Here is a 20,627-nt window from a genome sequence, read left to right on the forward strand (position 1 = left end):
CCGGGTTTGTATCTCGAAAAGTTTGTATGACGAGGCGTTTGTAACATGAGGCATCACTGTATTTAAACTCAGTGCTAATTCTTACCTAGGGTAATGCTCTCTTCTACCGGACAGAAATAGACCATTAAAATGAGGTCGATTAAAGAGAAATATAATCTGGAGGATAACAGCATTTTTCTCATTTGGCAGTGACCCTAATAGGAGCCAGACAGTTGACTGGATATGGGCGGTTCAGCCATTTGTTCCCAGTATCTTTTTATCAACACATCAAGATGCACAAGAGAATTCTGGGCCATTTATCATCTGTGTATTGTATAGCATTTGATCGTGCGGGGAGACGAATTTTCACTGTGAGTGGAATAGAACTGAAATAGTATATAATTTATTTATTTTTATTTATTTATTTATTTTGTCCAATACACAATGAGGGTTTTAGTGGGTATATATCTATATACACATAGTAAAATACATGATGAAGGTTATAGAGGAGATACTCATAGTAAAATATATCTAAGAAATAATAGAAAAGAAGACATAGTAATAGAACATATCAATGAAAGAACAGAAGAAGAGATACAGGAATAGAAGAAAGGTATAGGAGATATAGGAGAGCAATAGGACAGGGGACGGAAGGCACTCTAGTGCACTTGTACTCGCCCCTTACTGACCTCTTAGGAATCTGGATAGGTCAACTGTAGATAATCTAAGGGTAAAGTGTTGAGGGTTTGGGGATGACGCTATGGAGTCCGGTAATGAGTTCCATGCTTCGACAACTCGGTTACTGAAGTCATATTTTTTACAGTCAAGTTTAGAGCGGTTAATATTAAGTTTAATAATTTTAATATTAAGTTTAATATTAAGTTGAATAATTTTGCTATGCTATTTTTTATAGCTTCTTGGACTGATCTTGAATTTGTAAAATATGTTTGCTGAAATTGGGGAAGTATAAGACTATCATTATTGGCTTCAGAAAGCAACTTCCATTAAAATGTTTCAAATACTCAATCCTACAAATAAACGTTATTTATTTGTTAGCTGCAGTTACCAACATTGAGAAACTCTACTGTATAGAGTTTAAACATAGTTGGCCGGAGAATTCTGGGAGTTGGTCCACAAGTCTTAAAGTTGCCAAGTTTGAAGACCTTTGGTATACAGTGTTCCCTCGATTTTCGCGGGGGATGCGTTCCGAGACCGCCCGCGAAAATCGAATTTCCGCGAAGTAGAGATGCGGAAGTAAATACACTATTTTTGGCTATGAACAGTGTCACAAGCCTTCCCTTAACACTTTAAACCCCTAAATTACAATTTCCCATTCCCTTAGCAACCATTTAGATTATTACTCACCATGTTTATTTATTAAAGTTTATTTAAAAAAATATTTATTAAAGGCAGACAAAAGTTTGGCGATGACATATGACGTCATCGGGCAGGAAAAACCGTGGTATAGGGGAAAAACCCGCAAAGTATATTTTTGAAAAACCGTGGTATAGCCGTTTCGCGACGTTCGAACCCGCGAAAATCAAGGGAACACTGTATAGTCTTAGGGGAAAGAGTGTTAGACTTCGGGGTTTGAAATGGTCTAAATGGCTTGAGGGTTTTCTGCTTGAGCAGGGAGTTGGACTATAAGATCTCCAAAGTCCCTTCTGACTCTTTTATTCTCTTGGTGTTTTTGTTTCTTTGCATGAAATATTAGGGTTCCGATGATTGCTTGGTGAAAATCTGGGCTACAGATAACGGACGCTTGCTTTCAACCCTCCGTGGACATTCAGCTGAAATTTCTGACATGGCTGTCAGTTATGAGAATACCCTCCTTGCTGCAGGCAGTTGTGACAAGGTAGTGAGAATCTGGTGTCTTCGAACTTGTGCACCAATGGCGGTGCTCTTGGGCCACTCGGCTTCCATTACTTCCATACAGGTGAGAGAAGGAAGAATTCCCTCTGCTCTTCCCAGGCCTTTACTTTTTGCTACACAGTGAGAAAGAAACCTCATTTCCTTGCTGTATCTGGGTTAATAATCTTCAAAAGAGTTTTTGGCTTTGTCAGATCACTTGCTCTTTGAATATTCTTGTCTGACCTGTCTTTTTTTTAATATAAAGTTTTAATATAAAGTTTTTTTTAATATAAAGTGAATATGATCTATATTAAAACAGTAACTTTTTGTATAGCAGATGGCTGCTGTTACATTTTTACAGAAGTATAAGAAGAAAGTATTTTGCCTGTTTATTACAACTTTTGTTCTTTTGATTTTTAGTTTTCCCCTGCAAGAAAAGGAACAACTCGATACCTCACTTCTACTGGTGCTGATGGAACAATTTGTTTCTGGCAATGGCATTTAAACACAATGAAATTCAAGTATGTTGTTTTATTTGGTCTGTTACGTTGGCCTTTGCGACTGAGCAGCAAAATTACTATATAAATTTCAGGAGGGATAGTAGCATTTTTGAATCCCTAGAATGATGCGATAAAAGAGATACAAGATAAAACAACTGTGCATTATAATTAAGTGTAGCATCAGTTGAGAATGAAGACAGAGAAACAATCTTCAAAGCACAAGAAGCAATGGGAGAGAGAAGGAGAGAAGTAACTTAGAAACTAAACAAGGAGAGAAGTAACTTAGAACTAAGGTGAAATTTCCTGAGCAATTAATCAATGGAACAGCTTGCCTCCAGAAGTTGTGAATGCTCCAACACTGGAAGTTTTTAAGAAGATGTTTATTTATTAGCAGGGGGTTGGCCTAGAAGACCTCCAAGGTTCGTTCCAACTGTGTTGTTGTTGTTGTTGTTGTTGTTGTTATTGTTGTTAATCTGAATTCTTCTGGATCTTTCTAATTATAACTCATATAAAACTTTCTGCTGAATTTGCTGGCTAAGGCATATAGATGTTAAAATCTAAAGGATACAGAATTTTTCTGGGATAAATTGGAAGAATATGGAAATGGAAAGCACGACTCGATTTGAGCAAATGAAAAAAATCCAGTTTATCTCCGTCTGTACTTTTGGATGGAAAACACAGAATTGAAAATTCTCTCTATCCTTTGGCTGGCATTACATGCATTGAGCCATCTGTCTGAGTTTTGGTTTAGTGCAGAGGTCCCCAAACTTTTTACACAGGGGGCCAGTTCACTGTCCCTCGGACTGTTGGAGGGCCGGACTAAAAAATAAAATGGGAATGTACTATTTAGAGGGGGGAGAAGGTCTGAAATTCATATATGAAATTCATAATGGTTAATAAATTAGAAATATAATTGGTGTTGCACTTTTTGAAGGAACATTAAGGAGGAAATTTAATTTAAAAAAATGAATCTAACTGGATGACAAAATTAGAAAAAAACCCCTTTGCAACCTTTTTGATATTAGTTACTAACAAAATACTGCATTTTATTCACGGAAAATTAGATGGTACACTGTGTTGTTTGAATGTGTGTTGAGAGAAAAATTTAAAAAAATTACCCCCCCCCAAAACAGACCTTCCTTCCTCTGTCCCTCCATTTCATTCTTCCTTCCTTCCTTTCTTCCTTGTTCCCTCCATTTCTCCTTCCTTCCTTCCCTCCTTCATTCCTCTACACTTCTCCTTCCCTCCCTCTCTTTCCTTTTTCTTTCTTTCTCTCTCTCTTTTCCCTGTGCTCTTGTCACTCACCGGCGGGCCGGATAAATGGCCTCAATGGGCCGCATGTGGCCCACGGGCCGTAGTTTGGGGACCACTGGTTTAGTGTAATGTTTTTCAACCTTGGCAATTTTCAGTTGGGTGGACTAAAACTCCCAGAATTCCCATGCCAGCATGCAAGCTGGGAATTCTGGGAGCTGAAGTCCACATAAAGTTGCCAAAGTTGGGAAACCCTGGTTTAGTGCAACGTGTGAACCAAGTGATTAGATCTTAGAGTTGAGACAGATTTCTCAGTCCTGTTCCCTAAAATCCTGTGAACTTGATTGCCTTCATCCCATTTGTATATTTCTTCATAGCAGGATCTTACTAAGGGTGAAAAAGATTTGCTTTGGGGTTTTATTCCCCTGCAAAGCATGGTGTCCACAATGAAGTCATGGTTCCTGTTCAAATGGAAGTTTCAAATCTCATTTTTCTCTCACATTGAACTGTTAGGCAGAATGAGATGTAAAATATAAAAAGTTACAAAAAGACCAGCTAAATTCTTGGAATGTAGATCTGTTCAACAGAACTTATCAGATAATGTATGGCTCACACTGAAGTTTAATTATTTGGAGTCTTGAAACACCCCAAAACAATGAAATCTTGATGCCTTAAAGCAGTGTTTCCCAAACTTGGCAACTTGAAGATATTTGGACTTCAATTCCCAGAACTCCCCAGCCAGCAAATGCTGGCTGTGGAATTCTGGGATTTGAAGTCCAGATATCTTCATGTTGCCAAGGTTGGGAAACACTGCCTTAAAGAATCCAACTTAGAATGCAATACTATCTAGGGATGCTCCAAAGTGGGTTTGTTGATACAGGAAATTGAATGTAGAATTGAAGGCTTAGTCTCTGCATCAACTAATATAAAGTAATTAAAATGTTGTCTCATAACTTCAGGGATCGGCCAGTGAAATTTACAGAGAGATCAAGACCTGGTGTTCAAATATCTTGTTCCTCTTTTAGTTCGGGTACGTATAATAAAAGTCACATAGGAATGTATGAATTTGTATTAGGAATAATTGTCTTTTTTAAAAAAAATGAAAAATAGTGTTGTCCTTTTTTTCATTGGAATAAACAGGGAGCTTTCTAATTGTTTCCAATCTTCACTGACCAAAATATCCAGCAAGCATTTTGGTGCTGGGAAATGAATTTACTTTTGTTTGCAGACAATAATTTATAGATGCCTGTAAAGCACTCTTACTGAAATAGCCAGGGTGAAATCCATTTTTTTAAACTACTGGTTCTGTGGGCGTGGCTTGGTGGATGTGTATGGTGTGGCTTGGTGGGTGTGGCAAAATCCCCATTCCCTCCCCACTCCAGGGGAAGCATACTGCAAAATCCCCATTCCATTCCCACTCCAGGGGAAGGATACTCCAAAATCCCCATTCCATTCCCACTCCAGGGGAAGGATACTCCAAAATCCCCATTCCATTCCCACTCCTGGAGAAGGATACTGCAAAATCCCCATTCCATTCCCACTCCAGGGGAAGGATACTGCAAAATCCCCACTCCCAACTCACTCCAGGGGGAGGATACTGCAAAATCTCCATTCCCTCCCCTCTCAGGGGCCACCTCGAGGTGGTATTTTCCGGTTCTCCAAATTACTCAAAATTTCCACTATCGGTTCTTCACCCCTGGAAATAGCCCTTCAGGTCCAGGTGACTTGAGGTGCCATCTGAGCCCACTGGGATTTGCCCCACCTCCTCATGCGGGCAGAAGAGAGATTCTACGGATCCCGTCAGCCTAATTATTCCGGCTGGCGGGTTCCAGGAGAAGGGCCTCTTCTGCTGTTGCTCCTGCCCTCTGGAATATCTTCCCCTCCTTGATGGGAGGTTGGTCTTAGCCCTCCAATATTTTCGTAAGGGCCTAAACATACAGCTTTGCCAGTTGGCTTAGGGTCCCAGTGGGAGAACAATGCAATGATGGAGGTGGTTGATTGAGTAATAACATATCCCACCACCCCCTCACTCCAACCCCAACCTCCTCGTGTATCCTAGGTTTTAATGTCTGATTTTAACTCTTTATGTTTCAACTGTACAGTGTTCCCTCGATTTTCGCGGGTTCAAACTTCGCGAATAGCCTATACCACAGTTTTTCAAAAAATATTAATTAAAAAATACTTCGCGTTTTTTTTCCTGTACCACTGTTTTTCCCACCCGATGACATCATATGTCATCGCCAAACTAATAATTTTTGCAAATAAATAACAAAACAAATAATTATTGTTAATAAATAATCATGTTTATAAATATCAGGATCACTAAGTGTCTTATTCAATGGTGAGTACCAGTAATAATGGTGAGTAAATGGTTGTTAAGGCAATGGGAAATGGTAATTTAGGGGTTTAAAGTGTTAAGGGATGGCTTGCGATACTGTCCATAGCCAAAAATGGTGTATTTACTTCCGCATCTCTACTTCGAGGAAATTCGACTTTCACGGGCGGTCTCGGAACGCATCCCCCGCGGAAATCGAGGGAACACTGTATATGTAATTGTTAGCTACCTAGAGTTACCCTGTGGTACGTTGGGCAGCCAATACATTTTATAAATAAATAAAACACATTTTTTTGATTCTTAGTCTTGCACTGGCTGCTCTGTGGTTAAATTTTTTGACCATGTAAGTTTTGTACATTTATACACAGAAACTGTAGCTTGTGGTCAAATAAACCACCATTACATTTATATTCAGCCTTGGAACAAACCGGTTTTGCTAACAATTTACTTTACATGCAAAACTATCTTAGAAGGATCTTCATCCTTGAATGCTCCTAAAGGAAAACAATTGCTATAATACATTCTTTTGTTATTTCCCTTTTCGAAAACAAATTAATGAAATATGCAGGTGGCTTTTCTTAGTTCCATGGCAGTAACATTCTAGGCTGATTGGTTACGTTTCTAACCCAGTTTTCTCAAATTGCAATAATGATACAGTAATTTTAGGGAAATTTTTTTAGAGCAGTGTACAGAATGCTTAAAATTCATCGAATGTGTTGCTCCTTTGAAAAACTTAATGTGAAATCTGGCAGGACAGTGTGAACTGCTCCGAAATGAAATATTAAAGATAACTTTCCATTTCTCTTTTTCTTTTGATGCTTTTTTTTAAGGTGGCATGTTTATTGCGACAGGAAGTACAGACCATGTGATCCGAATATATTATCTGGGTTCTGAATCTCCAGAAAAAATAGCAGAGCTGGAATCTCATATGGTAAGGATTAAATCCCAGGAGAAACTTGGACTTAGTCATTCAATTTGAAGAGAAGATTTTGGTATTGTGTATGAGAGATGCCCCCAAACACACTCTTGGGTAGCCTACATTTTTCCTAGTTAGAAGAGGCAATTTCCCTGGTTCTTTTGGAAATCTAATAGGAAACCTTTTCCTATTAAAAATAGAGTATTTGCTTACCAAGGCATGTGTCAAGCTTCTTCAGAGAATGAATGCTCATGGGTTATTAAAAAAAGATGAATACAATAGAGTAGAATAGAATAGAATAGAATTTTATTGGGCAAGTATGATTGGACACACAAGGAATTTGTCTTGGTGCACATGCTCTCAGTATACATAAAAGAAAAGATACATTTGTCAAGAATCATAATGTACAACACAATGATAGTCCAGGCACATATAAGCAGTCAAATCCTATTAGGAACCAGTCAATATAAATTGTAAGAATACAAGCAACAGTCATACAGTCATTTGTGGAAGGAGATGTATAATGGGAACGATGGGAATCATAATGTACAACACTTAATGATAGTCCAGGCACATATAAGCAATCAAATCCTATTAGGAACCAGTCAATATAAATTGTAAGAATACAAGCAACAAGGTTACAGTCATGCAGTGATTTCTGGAAGGAGATGAGTGATGGGAATGATGAGAAGATTAATAGTAGTGCAGACTTAGGAAATAGTTTGTAAAAAGTCTGACAGTGTTGAGGGAATTATTTGTTTAGTAGAGAGATGGTGTTCGGGAAAAAACTGTTCTTGTGTCTAATTGTCTTGGTGTGCAGTGCTGTGTAGCGACATTTTGAGGGTAGGAGTTGAAACAGTTTATGTCCAGGATGCGAGGGGTCAGTAAATATTTTTGAAAGGCAAGGAGGGTGGGGGCAGTTCTAATCTCCGGGGGGAGTTGATTCCAGAGGGCTGGGGCCACCACAGAGAAGGCTCTTACCCTGGGGCCCACCAGACGACATTGTTTAGTCGACGGGACCCGGAGAAGGCCAACTCTGTGGGACCTTATCAGCCACTGGGATTCATGAAGGGCTGGGAGAAAAAAGTGTCAAACTCTGATCTGGACATTCTTCCAATACCTTGTCTTACAAACTTAATTGGTTCCGGGATGAGGTTCTTAAGGTGAAAAGTTTGCAAGACGAAACAATGTTTCCCATAGGAATCAATAGAAAAGCAATTAATGCGTGCAAGCCCAAAATTTACCCCTTTTGCCAGCCGCTCCCCTCCATGGGAAACCCCACCTCTGGACTTCTGTGTTTTTGCAGTGCTGCAAGGGAATCCCAGCAGGGGAATCCCAGCATCGCAAAAATGAGCACTTCGCAGGCAACGGATGTCCGGAGGTGGGGTTTCCCAGCGAAGGGAGCATCAGTGAAATCGCAGCATCGCAAAAACACCAAAGTCCTCGAAACCCCACCTCTGGACCTCTGTGTTTTTGTGATGCTGTGATTTCACTGAGGGTCCCCTTGCTGGGAAACCCCACCTCCAGACTTCCGTTGCCAGCGAAGCACCCATTTTTGAGCTGTTGGGATTCCCCTGCTGGGATTCCCCTGCAGCATCACAAAAACACAGAAGTCCAGAGGTGGGGTTTCCCATGGAGGGGAGCCTCAGGGGAATCCCAGCAGCACAAAAAAGGGTGCTTCGCTGACAACGGAAGTCTGGAGGCGGGGGCATCCCAGCAAGTAAGGTGAAAATAGTTTGTACGAAGAGGCAAAAAAATCTTAAACCCCGGGTTTTTATGTCGAAAAGTTTGTATGACAAGGCGTTTGTAAGACGAGGTATCACTGTACTTGGAATTCAGATCCCAAAATTTGGGGGTGGGGGGTGGGGTTTAAGCCAACTGTCGAGCCCGGAAACCCAAGATAAAACACAACCCTGATGTGAAGCCCTCAATCAAATTGAGTTTGACACCCCTAGAGCAAGAGGCAGCTTGGTTTACAGTAGATAGTTTGTTTGTATGAAAGAAAGACAGCTCCTCCCTGAAGGTTCCTAGAACATGTGCTTGATGTAGCTAATCCAATGTTTCCCAACCTTGGCAACTTGGAAGATTTTTGGACTTCAACTCCCAGAATTCCCCAGACAGCAAATGCTGGCTGGGGAATTCTGGGAGTTGAAGTCCAAATATCTTCAAGTTGCCAAGGTTGGGAAACACTGAGCTAATAGTCTGCTTCAATTTGGCAAGATTCTGTCTATAGGTGTGGAACAATAAAGAAACTTGCTTGGAAGTCTTGCCACATATCTTTACTGGTTTTTGCAGCTAGCAGGCCTAATGCAGTTCAGGATACTCATCATAATTGGGTTGCATCAACTGTGAGAAATACTTGAGGGAGGAATGGAGCAAAGGGAAGAAACATTGAACAGTTGACTGAAACAAAGACGTTAATTACAACTATTGTTTTATTATTCTAAAGGACAAGGTCGTTGCTATTCAGTTTTGCAACAACGGAGACAGGTAAGGATTTCTTCAGATGATCTCCCACTAGAATGCTGTTTTTCTCAAATGCTTTATTCAAAAAGAAACTTAAGAGAGTGATCAAGACGCAGAAACAACTGGAAGGTCCAGTTCTAAACTTTTGATGGTATATATATATATTCTCCCTACCGTTTGTAATACCTAACGTGTTCTATAAATATTAAACAACCAACACTCATTAAGTGCATGAGCTGTTAAATAATCCCTAAATTATTTAACTTGCTGTACATGGAGCTCAGGAGACTACAACTGGTCCAGAATGCAGTTGCACGAGCTGTTGTAGGTACACCTAGATACACCCACATTACACCAATCCTCCACTAGCTGCACTGGCTCCCTATTGGTCTCCGGGCACAATTCAAGATATTGGTCATTACCTCCAAAGCACTACATTTATTTATTCATTCATTCATTCATTCATTCATTCATTCATTCATTCATTCATTCATTCATTCATTCATACATACATACATACATACATGTATTTATTTATTAGATTTGTATGCCGCCCCTCTCCGCAAACTCGGGGCGGCTAACAACAATAATAAAACAGCATATAATAATAATCCAATACTAAAAACAGTTAAAAACCCATTATTATAAAACCAAACATACATACAGACATACCATGCATAAAATTGTAAAGGCCTAGGGGGAAAGAGTATCTCAATTCCCCCATGCCTGGCGGTAGAGGTGGGTTTTAAGAAGCTTACGAAAGGCAAGGAGGGTGGGGGCAATTCTAATCTCTGGGGGGAGTTGGTTCCAGAGGGCCGGGGCCGCCACAGAGAAGGCTCTTCCCCTGGGTCCCGCCCAGCGACATTGTTTAGTTGACGGGACCCGGAGAAGACCCAGTCGCTGGGATTCGTGCGGCAGAAGGCGGCCCCTGAGATAATCTGGTCCGGTGCCATGAAGGGCTTTATGGGTCATAACCAACACTTTGAATTGTGACCGGAAACTGATCGACAACCAATGCAGACTGCAGAGTGTTGATGTGACATGGGCATATTTGGGAAAGCTTGGCTTAGGGCCAGGTTATCTTCAAGACCGCCTTCTACCACACAACTTCCAGTAACCCGTGGCTGCCCCGGTTCTCTGGAACCAGTTATCTCCGGAATTCAGTGCTGCCCCCACCCTATTGGCCTTCCGAAAAGCAGTTAAGACCTGGCTTTTCCGGCAGGCCTGGGTCTTGTTGATTTTGCGGTTGTCATCGACGCAATCCAACCATGGAATGATATGTATGGGTTTTAAAGTTTTTTAATGATTAAGACGTTTTAAATATTTTATTCTGTTGTTAAGCCACCCGGAGTCCTTTGGGAGTTGGGCGGCATATAAATGTAATAAAATAAATAAATAAATAAAATTAAAATGTAGTTTAGTAAGTTAGTAGCTTCTCATCCTTAATTTTATAGTATGTATAGTAGTTATTTATTTATTTATTTATTCATTCATTCATTCATTCATTCATTCATTCATTCATTCATTCATTCATCCATCCATCCATCCATCCATCCATCCATCCATTTATATGCCGCCCCTCTCCGAAGACTCGGGGCGGCTAACAGCAATCACAAAACAGCGTACAATAATAATCCAATACTAAAAATGATTAAAAACCCATTAATATAAAAAACCAAACATACATACAGACATACCATGCATAAAATTGTAAAGGCCTAGGGGGAAAGGGAATCTCAATTGCATGAAGTCTCTCTCTCTCTCTCTCTTCCCCCCACCCTCCCTCCCTCCCCTGTCTCCCTCTCTTCATCTCTCCAACTTCCTTTTTCCCTCCCACTCTCCCTTTCTCCCTCCCTTCCTCCCCCTGCCTCCCTCACCTGCCTCCCTCTCTCCATCACCCCACCTCTCTTTTTGTTTCTGTTACATTTCTAACCCCATCTTGCAGTTTTCTGGAATTTCCAGCCAGTATACTCATAATATGTGGATGCTTTAACTAAATAACGGCTGTAAAATAGCCTGTGTAATCTATATAACAAGAATAATAGTATAGCTAGTGATCAAAAGGAGGTTAACTGTGGAAGGGACATATTTCCCATAACTGAGAAATACATACAACTACTGTTGGGACAGAAAATTCATTGTTAGGCGGTGTGGATTTTTTAAGTGACATTTTGCACGACCATCAAAGTGATTTGATGAATTTTTAACATGACGGTTAAGCAGGTCACTGCGGTCAAGAGCCTCGGTGGTGCAGTGGTTAGAGTGCAGTACTGCAAGCTACTTCTGCTGATCACCAGCTGCCAGCAGTTTGGCAGATCGAATCTCAATTGGCTTAAGGTTGACTCAGCCTTCCATCCTTCCAAGGTCGGTAAAATGAGGACCCTGATTGTTGGGGGCAATAAGCTTAACTCTCTGTAAACCACTTAGAGAGGGGCTGTAAAAAGCAATGTGAAGCGGTGTATAAGTCTAAATGCTATTGCTAAATGCTATGAAGAAAGACATAATGTCGGTAAAATGAGGACCCTGATTATTGGGGGCAATATGCTTACTCTCTGTAAACCACTTAGAGAGGGCTGTGAAGCGGTATATAAGTCTAAATGCTATTGCAAAATGCTATGAAGAAAGACATCATGTGAGAATGACTTGCAACCTTCCCTGCCAACTTCACTGACTTCGTTGAAAGCCAGCTGAAAATGTCACAAACGGCCAAGTATCTAAATCATGATCTCACGATCTTGGGGAAGCTACAACAATCATAAAATGCAGGAATGGGTCATGAGTCACTTTTTTTGGTGCCGTCATAACTTCAAATGCGTGCTAAAGAAATGATTGTAAAGTCGACAAATATCTGTACTCTTATTTGTAGAATCTTCTTCCCTTAACACCTAAAAGAGGTATCTACAAAGATAACCAGAGGTCCCAGCCAAAGAACATACACAGAGGTGGCTTGGGGCAGGAAGATGTTAGTCTGGGTGCAAACTCTACTGGGGCTGAGCAGACCAGATCCATGTAAAACATCCAGCTTTTAAGAAATTTCAGATGTTGCTGGCTGCTGCAATCCTCTGGTGATTTATATATATATTGATAGATATATATCATATATCTATCAATATTTATATATACAGTATATTGATAGATATATAATAGAGAGATCAACCTGTGGAATAGTCTGCCAGTGGAGATTGTGAAGGCCCCAACTCTGGACATTTTCAAAAGGAGATTGGACTGCCATCTGGCTGGGGAGGTTTAGGATTTCCTGTTTGAGCAGGGGGTTGGACTTGATGACCTTCAGGGTCCCTTTAAACTCTAAATAAATAAATAAGTAAGTAAGTAAACAAACAAACAAACATTATCTTTGGAATACTGTGTTCACTTTTGGAGACCTCACCTACAAAAAGATATTGACAAAATGGAACGGGTCCAAAGACGGGCTACAAGAATGGTGGAAGGTCTTAAGCATAAAACGTATCAGGAAAGACTTAATGAACTCAATCTGTATAGTCTGCAGGACATTTAAATATGTTCAAGGGTTAAATAAGGTTCAGGAGGGAAGTGTTTTTAATAGGAAAGTGAACACAAGAACAAGGGGACACAATCTGAAGTTAGTTGGGGGAAAGATCAAAAGCAACATGAGAAAATATTATTTTACCGAAAGAGTAGTAGATCCTTGGAACAAGCTTCCAGCAGACGTGGTAGATAAATCCACAGTAACTGAATTTGAACATGCCTGGGATAAACATAGATCCATCCTAAGATAAAATACAGGAAATAGTATAAGGGCAGACTAGATGGATCATGAGGTCTTTTTCTGCTGTCAGTCTTCTATGTTTCTTTGTTGTCGTCAATTGCAAAGTCATATCCAACCCATCGCGACCCCATGGACAACGTTTCTCCAGGTCTTCCTCTCCTCTCCTATCCCCCATTTAGGCTCACGCCAACTGCTTCAGTGACTCCATCCAGCCACCTCGTTCTCTGCCACCGCTTTCTTCTTTTGACCTCAATTTTTCTGATATACATTGCAGCCCTAAAAAACCCCCACAAATTGTGGCTGGTTTCCAGCTACACAAGCAAACGTTCTTTGATATTTGTTTGTATTGAAGACTGATGGAAAGATTATTCGGTAGGCCAGAGATCTTCAAACTTGGCAACTTTAAGACTTTGGGGAATTGTCCAACCAGCATAGTTGTTTTATTAATTGTTAGATAATATAGCTAGAAATGAGAAATTGGAATAATATCATTATAAACACGCAAATATTATGATGATGATGATGATAATTATGTATAGCTAAATTGACCCAGACAGTACACTGTTTACTAAGGAAGTATGTATGATGAAAATGCATCTTTTTTTAAAAAAAGAAAGAAAATGATGGGGGCTTTAAATGGATGCAGATAAAGCAGGGCCTGATCCAAGCAACATGGAGTAATTGTTCTTTTAACTTTTAAATGCAGGCTACGATTTGTCAGTGGAAGCAGAGATGGAACAGCCCGAATTTGGCAATACCAGCAGCAAGAATGGAAGAACATAGTCCTGGATATGGCCACTAAAATGACTGGGTAAAAAAAAATAAAATCTAAAGCTTTTGTTTTTGCCGAGCAGAGATTAAAGCCAAGATTAATATTAGACCAACGATCAAAGATTGATTGATTGATTGATTGATTGATTGATTGGATTGGATTTGTATGCCGCCCCTCTCCGGAGACTCGGGGCGGCTCCCAGCAACAATAAGACAGCGTACAACAATAATCCAATACTAAAAACGATTAAAAACCCATTAATATAAAAACCAAACATAAATACAGACATACCTTGCATAAAATTGTAAAGGCCCAGGGGGAAAGAGTATCTCAATTCCCCCATGCCTGGCGACAGAGGTGGGTTTTAAGTAGCTTACGAAAGGCAAGGAGGGTGGAGGCAATTCTAATTTCTGGGGGGAGTTGGTTCCAGAGGGCCGGGGCCGCCACAGAGAAGGCTCTTCCCCTGGGTCCCTCCAAGCGGCATTGTTTGGTTGACGGGACCCGGAGAAGACCCACTCTGTGGGACCTAACTGGTCGCTGGGATTCGTGCAGCCATATCCCAATCAGGGACAAATGCAGACAAATAATTGAACACTAAACAACAGTCAAATCAAGAAATGGCCAAGAATAATTTTATTTATTTATTTTGTCCAATACACAATGTGGGTTTTGGTGGGTATATATCTATATACACTTAGTAAAATACATGATGAAGGTTATAGAGGAGGTACTCATAGTAAAATATATCTAAGAAATAATAGAAAAGAAGATATAGTAATAGAACATATCAATGAAAGAATAGAAGAAGAGATATAGGAATAGAAGAAAGGTACAGGAGATATAGGAGAGCAATAGGACAGGGGACGGAAGGCACTCTAGTGCACTTGTACTCGCCCCTTACTGACCTCTTAGGAATCTGGATAGGTCAACCGTAGATAATCTAAGGGTAAAGTGTTGGGGGTTTGGGAATGACACTTTGGAGTCCGGTAATGAGTTCCACGCTTCGACAACTCGGTTACTGAAGTCATATTTTTTACAGTCAAGTTTGGAGTGGTTAATATTAAGTTTAAATCTGTTGTGTGCTCTTGTGTTGTTGTGGTTGAAGCTGAAGTTGTCGCCGACAGGCAGGACGTTACAGCATATGATCTTGTGGGAAATACTTAGATCTTGTTTAAGGCGTCTTAGTTCTATGATGGGACAAGTCACTAGTATTTAAAAAATAAGAGCAAGTCCCATTTTGTTCTAGCACTCATGATATTACCTAGTTTGGTAATGAAGTGTCTTCAAGAAAACCAATCTCAGAGAGTACCAAAGGAGCCCACTGGGTCAACCCTGAACTGCAAATGTTTCTTTCTACTAACTCAATACCTGTGAAACTATGTGATCGGGTGTGATAAATTGACGGGCCTCTCCTCTCCCCTTCCCTCCCTTAGCCTTGCTGGCTTAGCTGAAGTGTTCTGTAGTAAAGCTGTTTGCTGCTGTGAGAGTGAAAGTGAAACTTCTCCGCTTGTGTTTTGCATTTGGAACAGATTTATTTTCAGGTGGGGAGAGGTAGTAGAACTCCTTAGCACTAGAGCACATTAATAATAATGTAAGAAATACTAACGTTCTGATAGTGGTTTTGAAAAATCCTTTCTTAGTGAAGCCACCTAGAAGCCAAGTGGCAAATTTCAAGTTTGTAGCTTTTACAGTTCTGGAGATATTGTGAGGATGCATGAGTGGCATTTTGTTTTATACAATGCTCAAAAAAATTAAGGGAACATGTAAACAACACAATATAAATCCAAGGAAACCAAACTTCTGTGAAATCAAAGTGTCCACTTGGGAAGCAACACTGATGGACAATCAATTTCACATGCTGTTGTGCACATTCAACTTTGTACAGAACAAAGTAATCAAAGAGAATATTTCATTCAATCAGATCTAGGATGTGTTCTTTGAGTGTTCCCTTTATTTTTTTAGCTCTATCTATCTATCTATCTATCTATCTATCTATCTATCTATCTATCTATCTATCTATCTATCTATCTATCTATCCATCCATCCATCCATCCATCCATCCATCCATCCATCCATCCATGTATTTAAGTTCAGTATTGATGAATTTGTCATTATGGATATTTTCCCTTTGCTTTACTGTTGTTGCTTTAATTTCCCCAGGAACAATGTCCTGTCTGGAGAAGACAAAGTGTCGAAGCTGAAGGTGACTATGGTAGCCTGGGATCGATATGATGCCACTGTTATTACAGCAGTGAACAACTTTCTTCTGAAAGTCTGGAATTCTTCTACCGGGCAGCTTCTCCATACTTTATCTGTAAGTTTTTTAAAAAAAATACCCGGTCCTTATTGGCTGACAAAACTACCCAAGTTGGCTTGTTACAGAGATCAACATTTTAAAGTTCTGTAGGCATGTCAGACTTTGAAACCCCAGTTGTAATAAATTAGTAATACGGTTATTAAGTGGCTTTTCCCTTTGACTTTTTGCTTTGCAAAAAGCGATCACATGATCTTGGTACCCTGCAACCGTTGTAAATTTGAGTCAATTGCCAAGAATCTGAATTTTGATCACGTGACCACAGGGATGCTGGTGGAAGGGTTGTAACTCTGAAAAATGGCCCCAAGTACCTTTTTTCCCTCCGCTGTTGTAACTTTGAAGGGTCACTAAATGAACTGTTGTTGGTCGAAGATTATCTGTGTTTTTTACTTTTATCTTTGCCTTCGTTACAGGGTCACGATGATGAAGTCTTTGTTTTAGAGGCTCACCCGTTTGACCAAAGGATCATGCTGTCTGCGGGCCACGATGGGAACATTTTCATTTGGGACCTTGAGAAAGGAACAAAAATTCGCAATTACTTCAACATGGTAAGACCTGGCACAGGACGTATCTGCAAAGCCACTGGTCGCTTTTTCACCAGTGGAGAGAATTACATGAACGTCTGGGTCATATTCTGACCTAGGCATTCCCCAAACCACAAAGCAGATTCCTTCTGCTGACAAAAAACCCTTTTTTATTAAGTTACTGTGAATTCTTCTCATTCACACCCAGCAAAGTCTTTCAAGGGTAAATTTACAGAGACCTTACCTAGCTTGGAGAGCTGCCGATATCTTTAAAATTTGGCAAAGAGTCTCTGAGAGTAACAAACCAATTAAGCGAACTAAAGGATTTAGGGGTAGTGATTTCCGACAGTCTCAAAATGGGTGAACAGTGTGGTCAGGCTGTAGGGAAAGAAAGTAGAATGCTTGGCTGCATAGCTAAAGGTATAACAAGCAGGAAGAGGGAGATTGTGATCCCGCTGTATAGAGTGCTGGTGAGACCCCATTTGGAATACTGTGTTCAGTTCTGGAGACCTCACCTACAAAAAGATATGGATAAAATTGAACGGGTCCAAAGATGGGCTACAAGAATGGTGGAAGGTCTTAAGCATAAAACGTATCAGGAAAGACTTCATGAACTCAATCTGTATAGGCTGGAGGACAGAAGGAAAAGGGGGGGACATGATTGAAACATTTAAATATGTTAAAGGGTTAAATAAGGAGGGAAGTGTTTTTAATAGGAAAGTGAACACAAGAACAAGGGGACACAATCTGAAGTTAGTTGGGGGAAAGATCAAAAGCAACATGAGAAAATATTATTTCACTGAAAGAGTAGTAGATCCTTGGAACAAACTTCCAGTATACGTGGTTGGAAAATCCACAGTCACTGAATTTAAACATGCCTGGGATAAACATAGATCCATCCTAAGATAAAATGCAGGAAATAGTATAAGGGCAGACTAGATGGACCAGGAGGTCTTTTTCTGCTGTCAATCTTCTATGTTTCTGTTTCTAGTTGTCTCCTGCAAACTCCCTTCTCCTTTCTTTAATTCCCTGTGGGAGAAGCCATTCATCATTCACCTGTGATCTTTGTCTGGCAACTCTGCACATGTGCACACTGGGAACAGGCTCCAGCTGATTGTCTGCCTCACTGATGTCTGACTCCAAAGGCATCTGATAACTGTTAGACAGCCCTGGCCCCCTCTCTGCCTCCGATGCAGAGCACTCGTCAGGGCCTTCCCCAGACTCCAGGACTGGCCCATGTTCCCCCCAAACCTCCTCACTGTCCAAATCTACTCCCAGCTCTTCTGGCGAGCCACAACAGGTCCTGCCTTTATTTCTCAGTTGCACATGGCTACTCACCTAAGTGAGGGAACTCACACTTTTTTTTGAAAGTGAGCAAGTCCAGTAGACCTCATTGAGGGCCTTGGTTGGAAAAACGAAACATTTTCAAATGGTTGTAAACATGGTGTCGTTCTCTTCCCTCCTCTCTCTTTTAATTTTTAATTTTTAACAGATCGAGGGCCAGGGTCACGGTGCTGTGTTTGACTGCAAATTCTCACCAGATGGTCAGCATTTTGCTTGCACAGATTCACACGGACACCTCTTACTCTTCGGATTTGGGTGCAATAAATACTTTGAAAAGGTGAGTAGTACTAGAGCTCTTATTTGCACTGGAGCAATTTACCATGTGCACAGAGTTGGCCTTCTCCAGGTCCCATCGACCAAACAATGTCGTTTGGCGGGCCCCAGGCAAAGAGCCTTCTCTGTGGCAGCCCTGGCCCTCTGGAATCAACTCCCCCCGGAGATTAGAACTGCCCCCACACTCCTTATCTTTCGTAAATTACTCAAGACCCATCTATACCACCAGGCATGGGGGAGTTGAGACACCTTTCCCCCCAGGCTTTTTTATATTTATGTTTGGGTATGTATATGTTGTTTGCTTTTTAAAAATATGATAGGGTTTTATGTGCTTTTTAATATTAGATTTGTTTTCGCTGGAATATTGTTTTTATTATTGTTGTGAGCCGCCCCGAGTCTTCGGAGAGGGGCGGCATACAAATCTAATTTAAAAAAAATTAAAACAATATTTTTTTAATTAAATTTTATTACAACAACAACAAAAAAATACTTAAAGGAAAACGTGCCCTACAAATCTAATAAATTGAATTGAATTGAATTGAATTATATAGTTCAGATGAAACTGTTGTCTATACTGTGAATGTGTGCTGGAGCTGATGTATGGCGATGCCTCGCATGTTCTCAGATATGTGCCATAGGTTTGCCATCACTGCTTTATACCGTTCAGCACTCCTCTGTTGGTTGTTCTGGCTATTGTGGTACACGCTGTAATGACCCGGGACAAGGCACGGAGGTCACCCAGCCAGCTGGGAATTCAAACCTCCCTTTAATGCTCCAAATTTCCTCTCAAATGCTCCCGTGTTCTTGGCAAGTCCCAGAGCATAGTGATTACATGCATACACGGCAGCCTCTGGCTGTGCCCAGTCCAGCAAAACAAAGGAACAGGGAAAGAAGTCCACGAACCAAGGAACAAACAATGAGTCCACAAAGTAAGGAACGAGGTATAGTGGTACCTCTACTTACGAACTTAATTCGTTCGTGACCAGGTTCTTAAGTAGAAAAGTTTGTAAGAAGAAGCAATTTTTCCCATAGGAATCAATGTAAAAGCAAATAATGTGTGCGATTGGGGAAACCACAGGGAGGGTGGAGGCCCTATTTCCTCCCAGGAGATTCCTAGAGAGGCTCCATGGAGGCTTCTCCCTGTCTTTTCCGGCCCTGCTTCCTCCCAGGAGATTCCTTGAGAGGTCTCACGGAGGCTTCTCCCCATCATTTCTGGCCCTGTTTCCTCCCAGGAGATTCCTAGAGAGGCCCCACAGAGGCTTCTCCCCACCTTTTCCAGTCCTGTTTCCTCTCAAGAGATTCCTAGAGAGGCCTCCTGGAGGCTTCTCCCCATCTTTTCCGGCCCTGTTTCCTCCCAGGAGATTCCTAGAAGGCCCCATAGAGGCTTCTCCCCACCTTTTCCAGTCCTGTTTCCTCTCAGGAGATTCCTAGAGAGGCCTCACGGAGGCTTCTCCCTGTCTTTTCAGGCCCTGTTTCCTCCCAGGAGATTCCTAGAGAGGCCCCACAGAGGCTTCTCCCCACCTTTTCCAGTCCTGTTTCCTCTCAGGAGATTCCTAGAGAGGCCTCACGGAGGCTTCTCCCTGTCTTTTCAGGCCCTGTTTCCTCCCAGGAGATTCCTAGAGAGGCCCCACAGAGGCTTCTCCCCACCTTTTCCAGTCCTGTTTCCTCTCAGGAGATTCCTAGAGAGGCCCCACAGAGGCTTCTCCCCATCTTTTCCGGCCCTGTTTCCTCCCAGGAGATTCCTAGAAGGCCCCATAGAGGCTTCTCCCCACCTTTTCCAGTCCTGTTTCCTCTCAGGAGATTCCTAGAGAGGCTCCACAGAGGCTTCTCCCCGTCTTTTCCGGCCCTGTTTCCTCTCAGGAGATTCCTAGAGAGGCCTCACACAAATGCTGGCTGGGGAATTCTGGGAGTTGAAGTCCAAATATCTTCAAGTTGCCAAGGTTGGGAAACACTGCTCTAGACCAGAAGCTCTCCTCCGTTTCATATATATATTTATATGCACTTTTTGTGTCTCATGTAGATTCCAGATCAGATGTTCTTCCATACAGATTATCGGCCGCTGATCCGTGACGCTAACAATTACGTGCTCGATGAACAAACCCAGCAAGCCCCCCATCTCATGCCTCCCCCCTTCTTGGTCGACGTGGATGGGAACCCTCACCCCACAAGATTCCAGCGGCTGGTGCCCGGGCGGGAAAATTGCAAAGACGAACAACTTATCCCTCAACTGGGCTATGTAGCAAATGGTACAGAACTTCTAACAAAGGCTGAAGGGATCTGGCGGCGGTGGGGATGCTTATAGCGCCACCTAGGCTTTGTTGGTGGGACGACCTGTGAAAATGGCTCAGGGCAGT

General features: G+C 41.4%; 1 protein-coding gene across 1 annotated transcript in view; it reads left to right on the forward strand.

Annotated features, from left to right (window-relative positions):
• The window catches only part of BRWD3 (bromodomain and WD repeat domain containing 3), a 96,588-nt gene that overhangs the window by 21,500 nt on the left and 54,461 nt on the right, over nt 1-20,627 (forward strand). The window contains exons 7-17 of the mRNA XM_070759784.1: nt 190-350; nt 1,694-1,915; nt 2,251-2,351; nt 4,541-4,611; nt 6,747-6,847; nt 9,282-9,322; nt 13,753-13,857; nt 15,979-16,132; nt 16,546-16,680; nt 18,149-18,277; nt 20,294-20,519. Of these exons, the coding sequence (XP_070615885.1) occupies nt 190-350; nt 1,694-1,915; nt 2,251-2,351; nt 4,541-4,611; nt 6,747-6,847; nt 9,282-9,322; nt 13,753-13,857; nt 15,979-16,132; nt 16,546-16,680; nt 18,149-18,277; nt 20,294-20,519 (1,446 nt within the window). The remainder of the gene's footprint in view (nt 1-189; nt 351-1,693; nt 1,916-2,250; nt 2,352-4,540; nt 4,612-6,746; nt 6,848-9,281; nt 9,323-13,752; nt 13,858-15,978; nt 16,133-16,545; nt 16,681-18,148; nt 18,278-20,293; nt 20,520-20,627) is intronic.

Source organism: Erythrolamprus reginae, chromosome 8, assembly GCF_031021105.1.
Source record: "Erythrolamprus reginae isolate rEryReg1 chromosome 8, rEryReg1.hap1, whole genome shotgun sequence".
In the NCBI taxonomy this organism is placed as follows: Eukaryota; Metazoa; Chordata; class Lepidosauria; order Squamata; family Dipsadidae; genus Erythrolamprus; species Erythrolamprus reginae.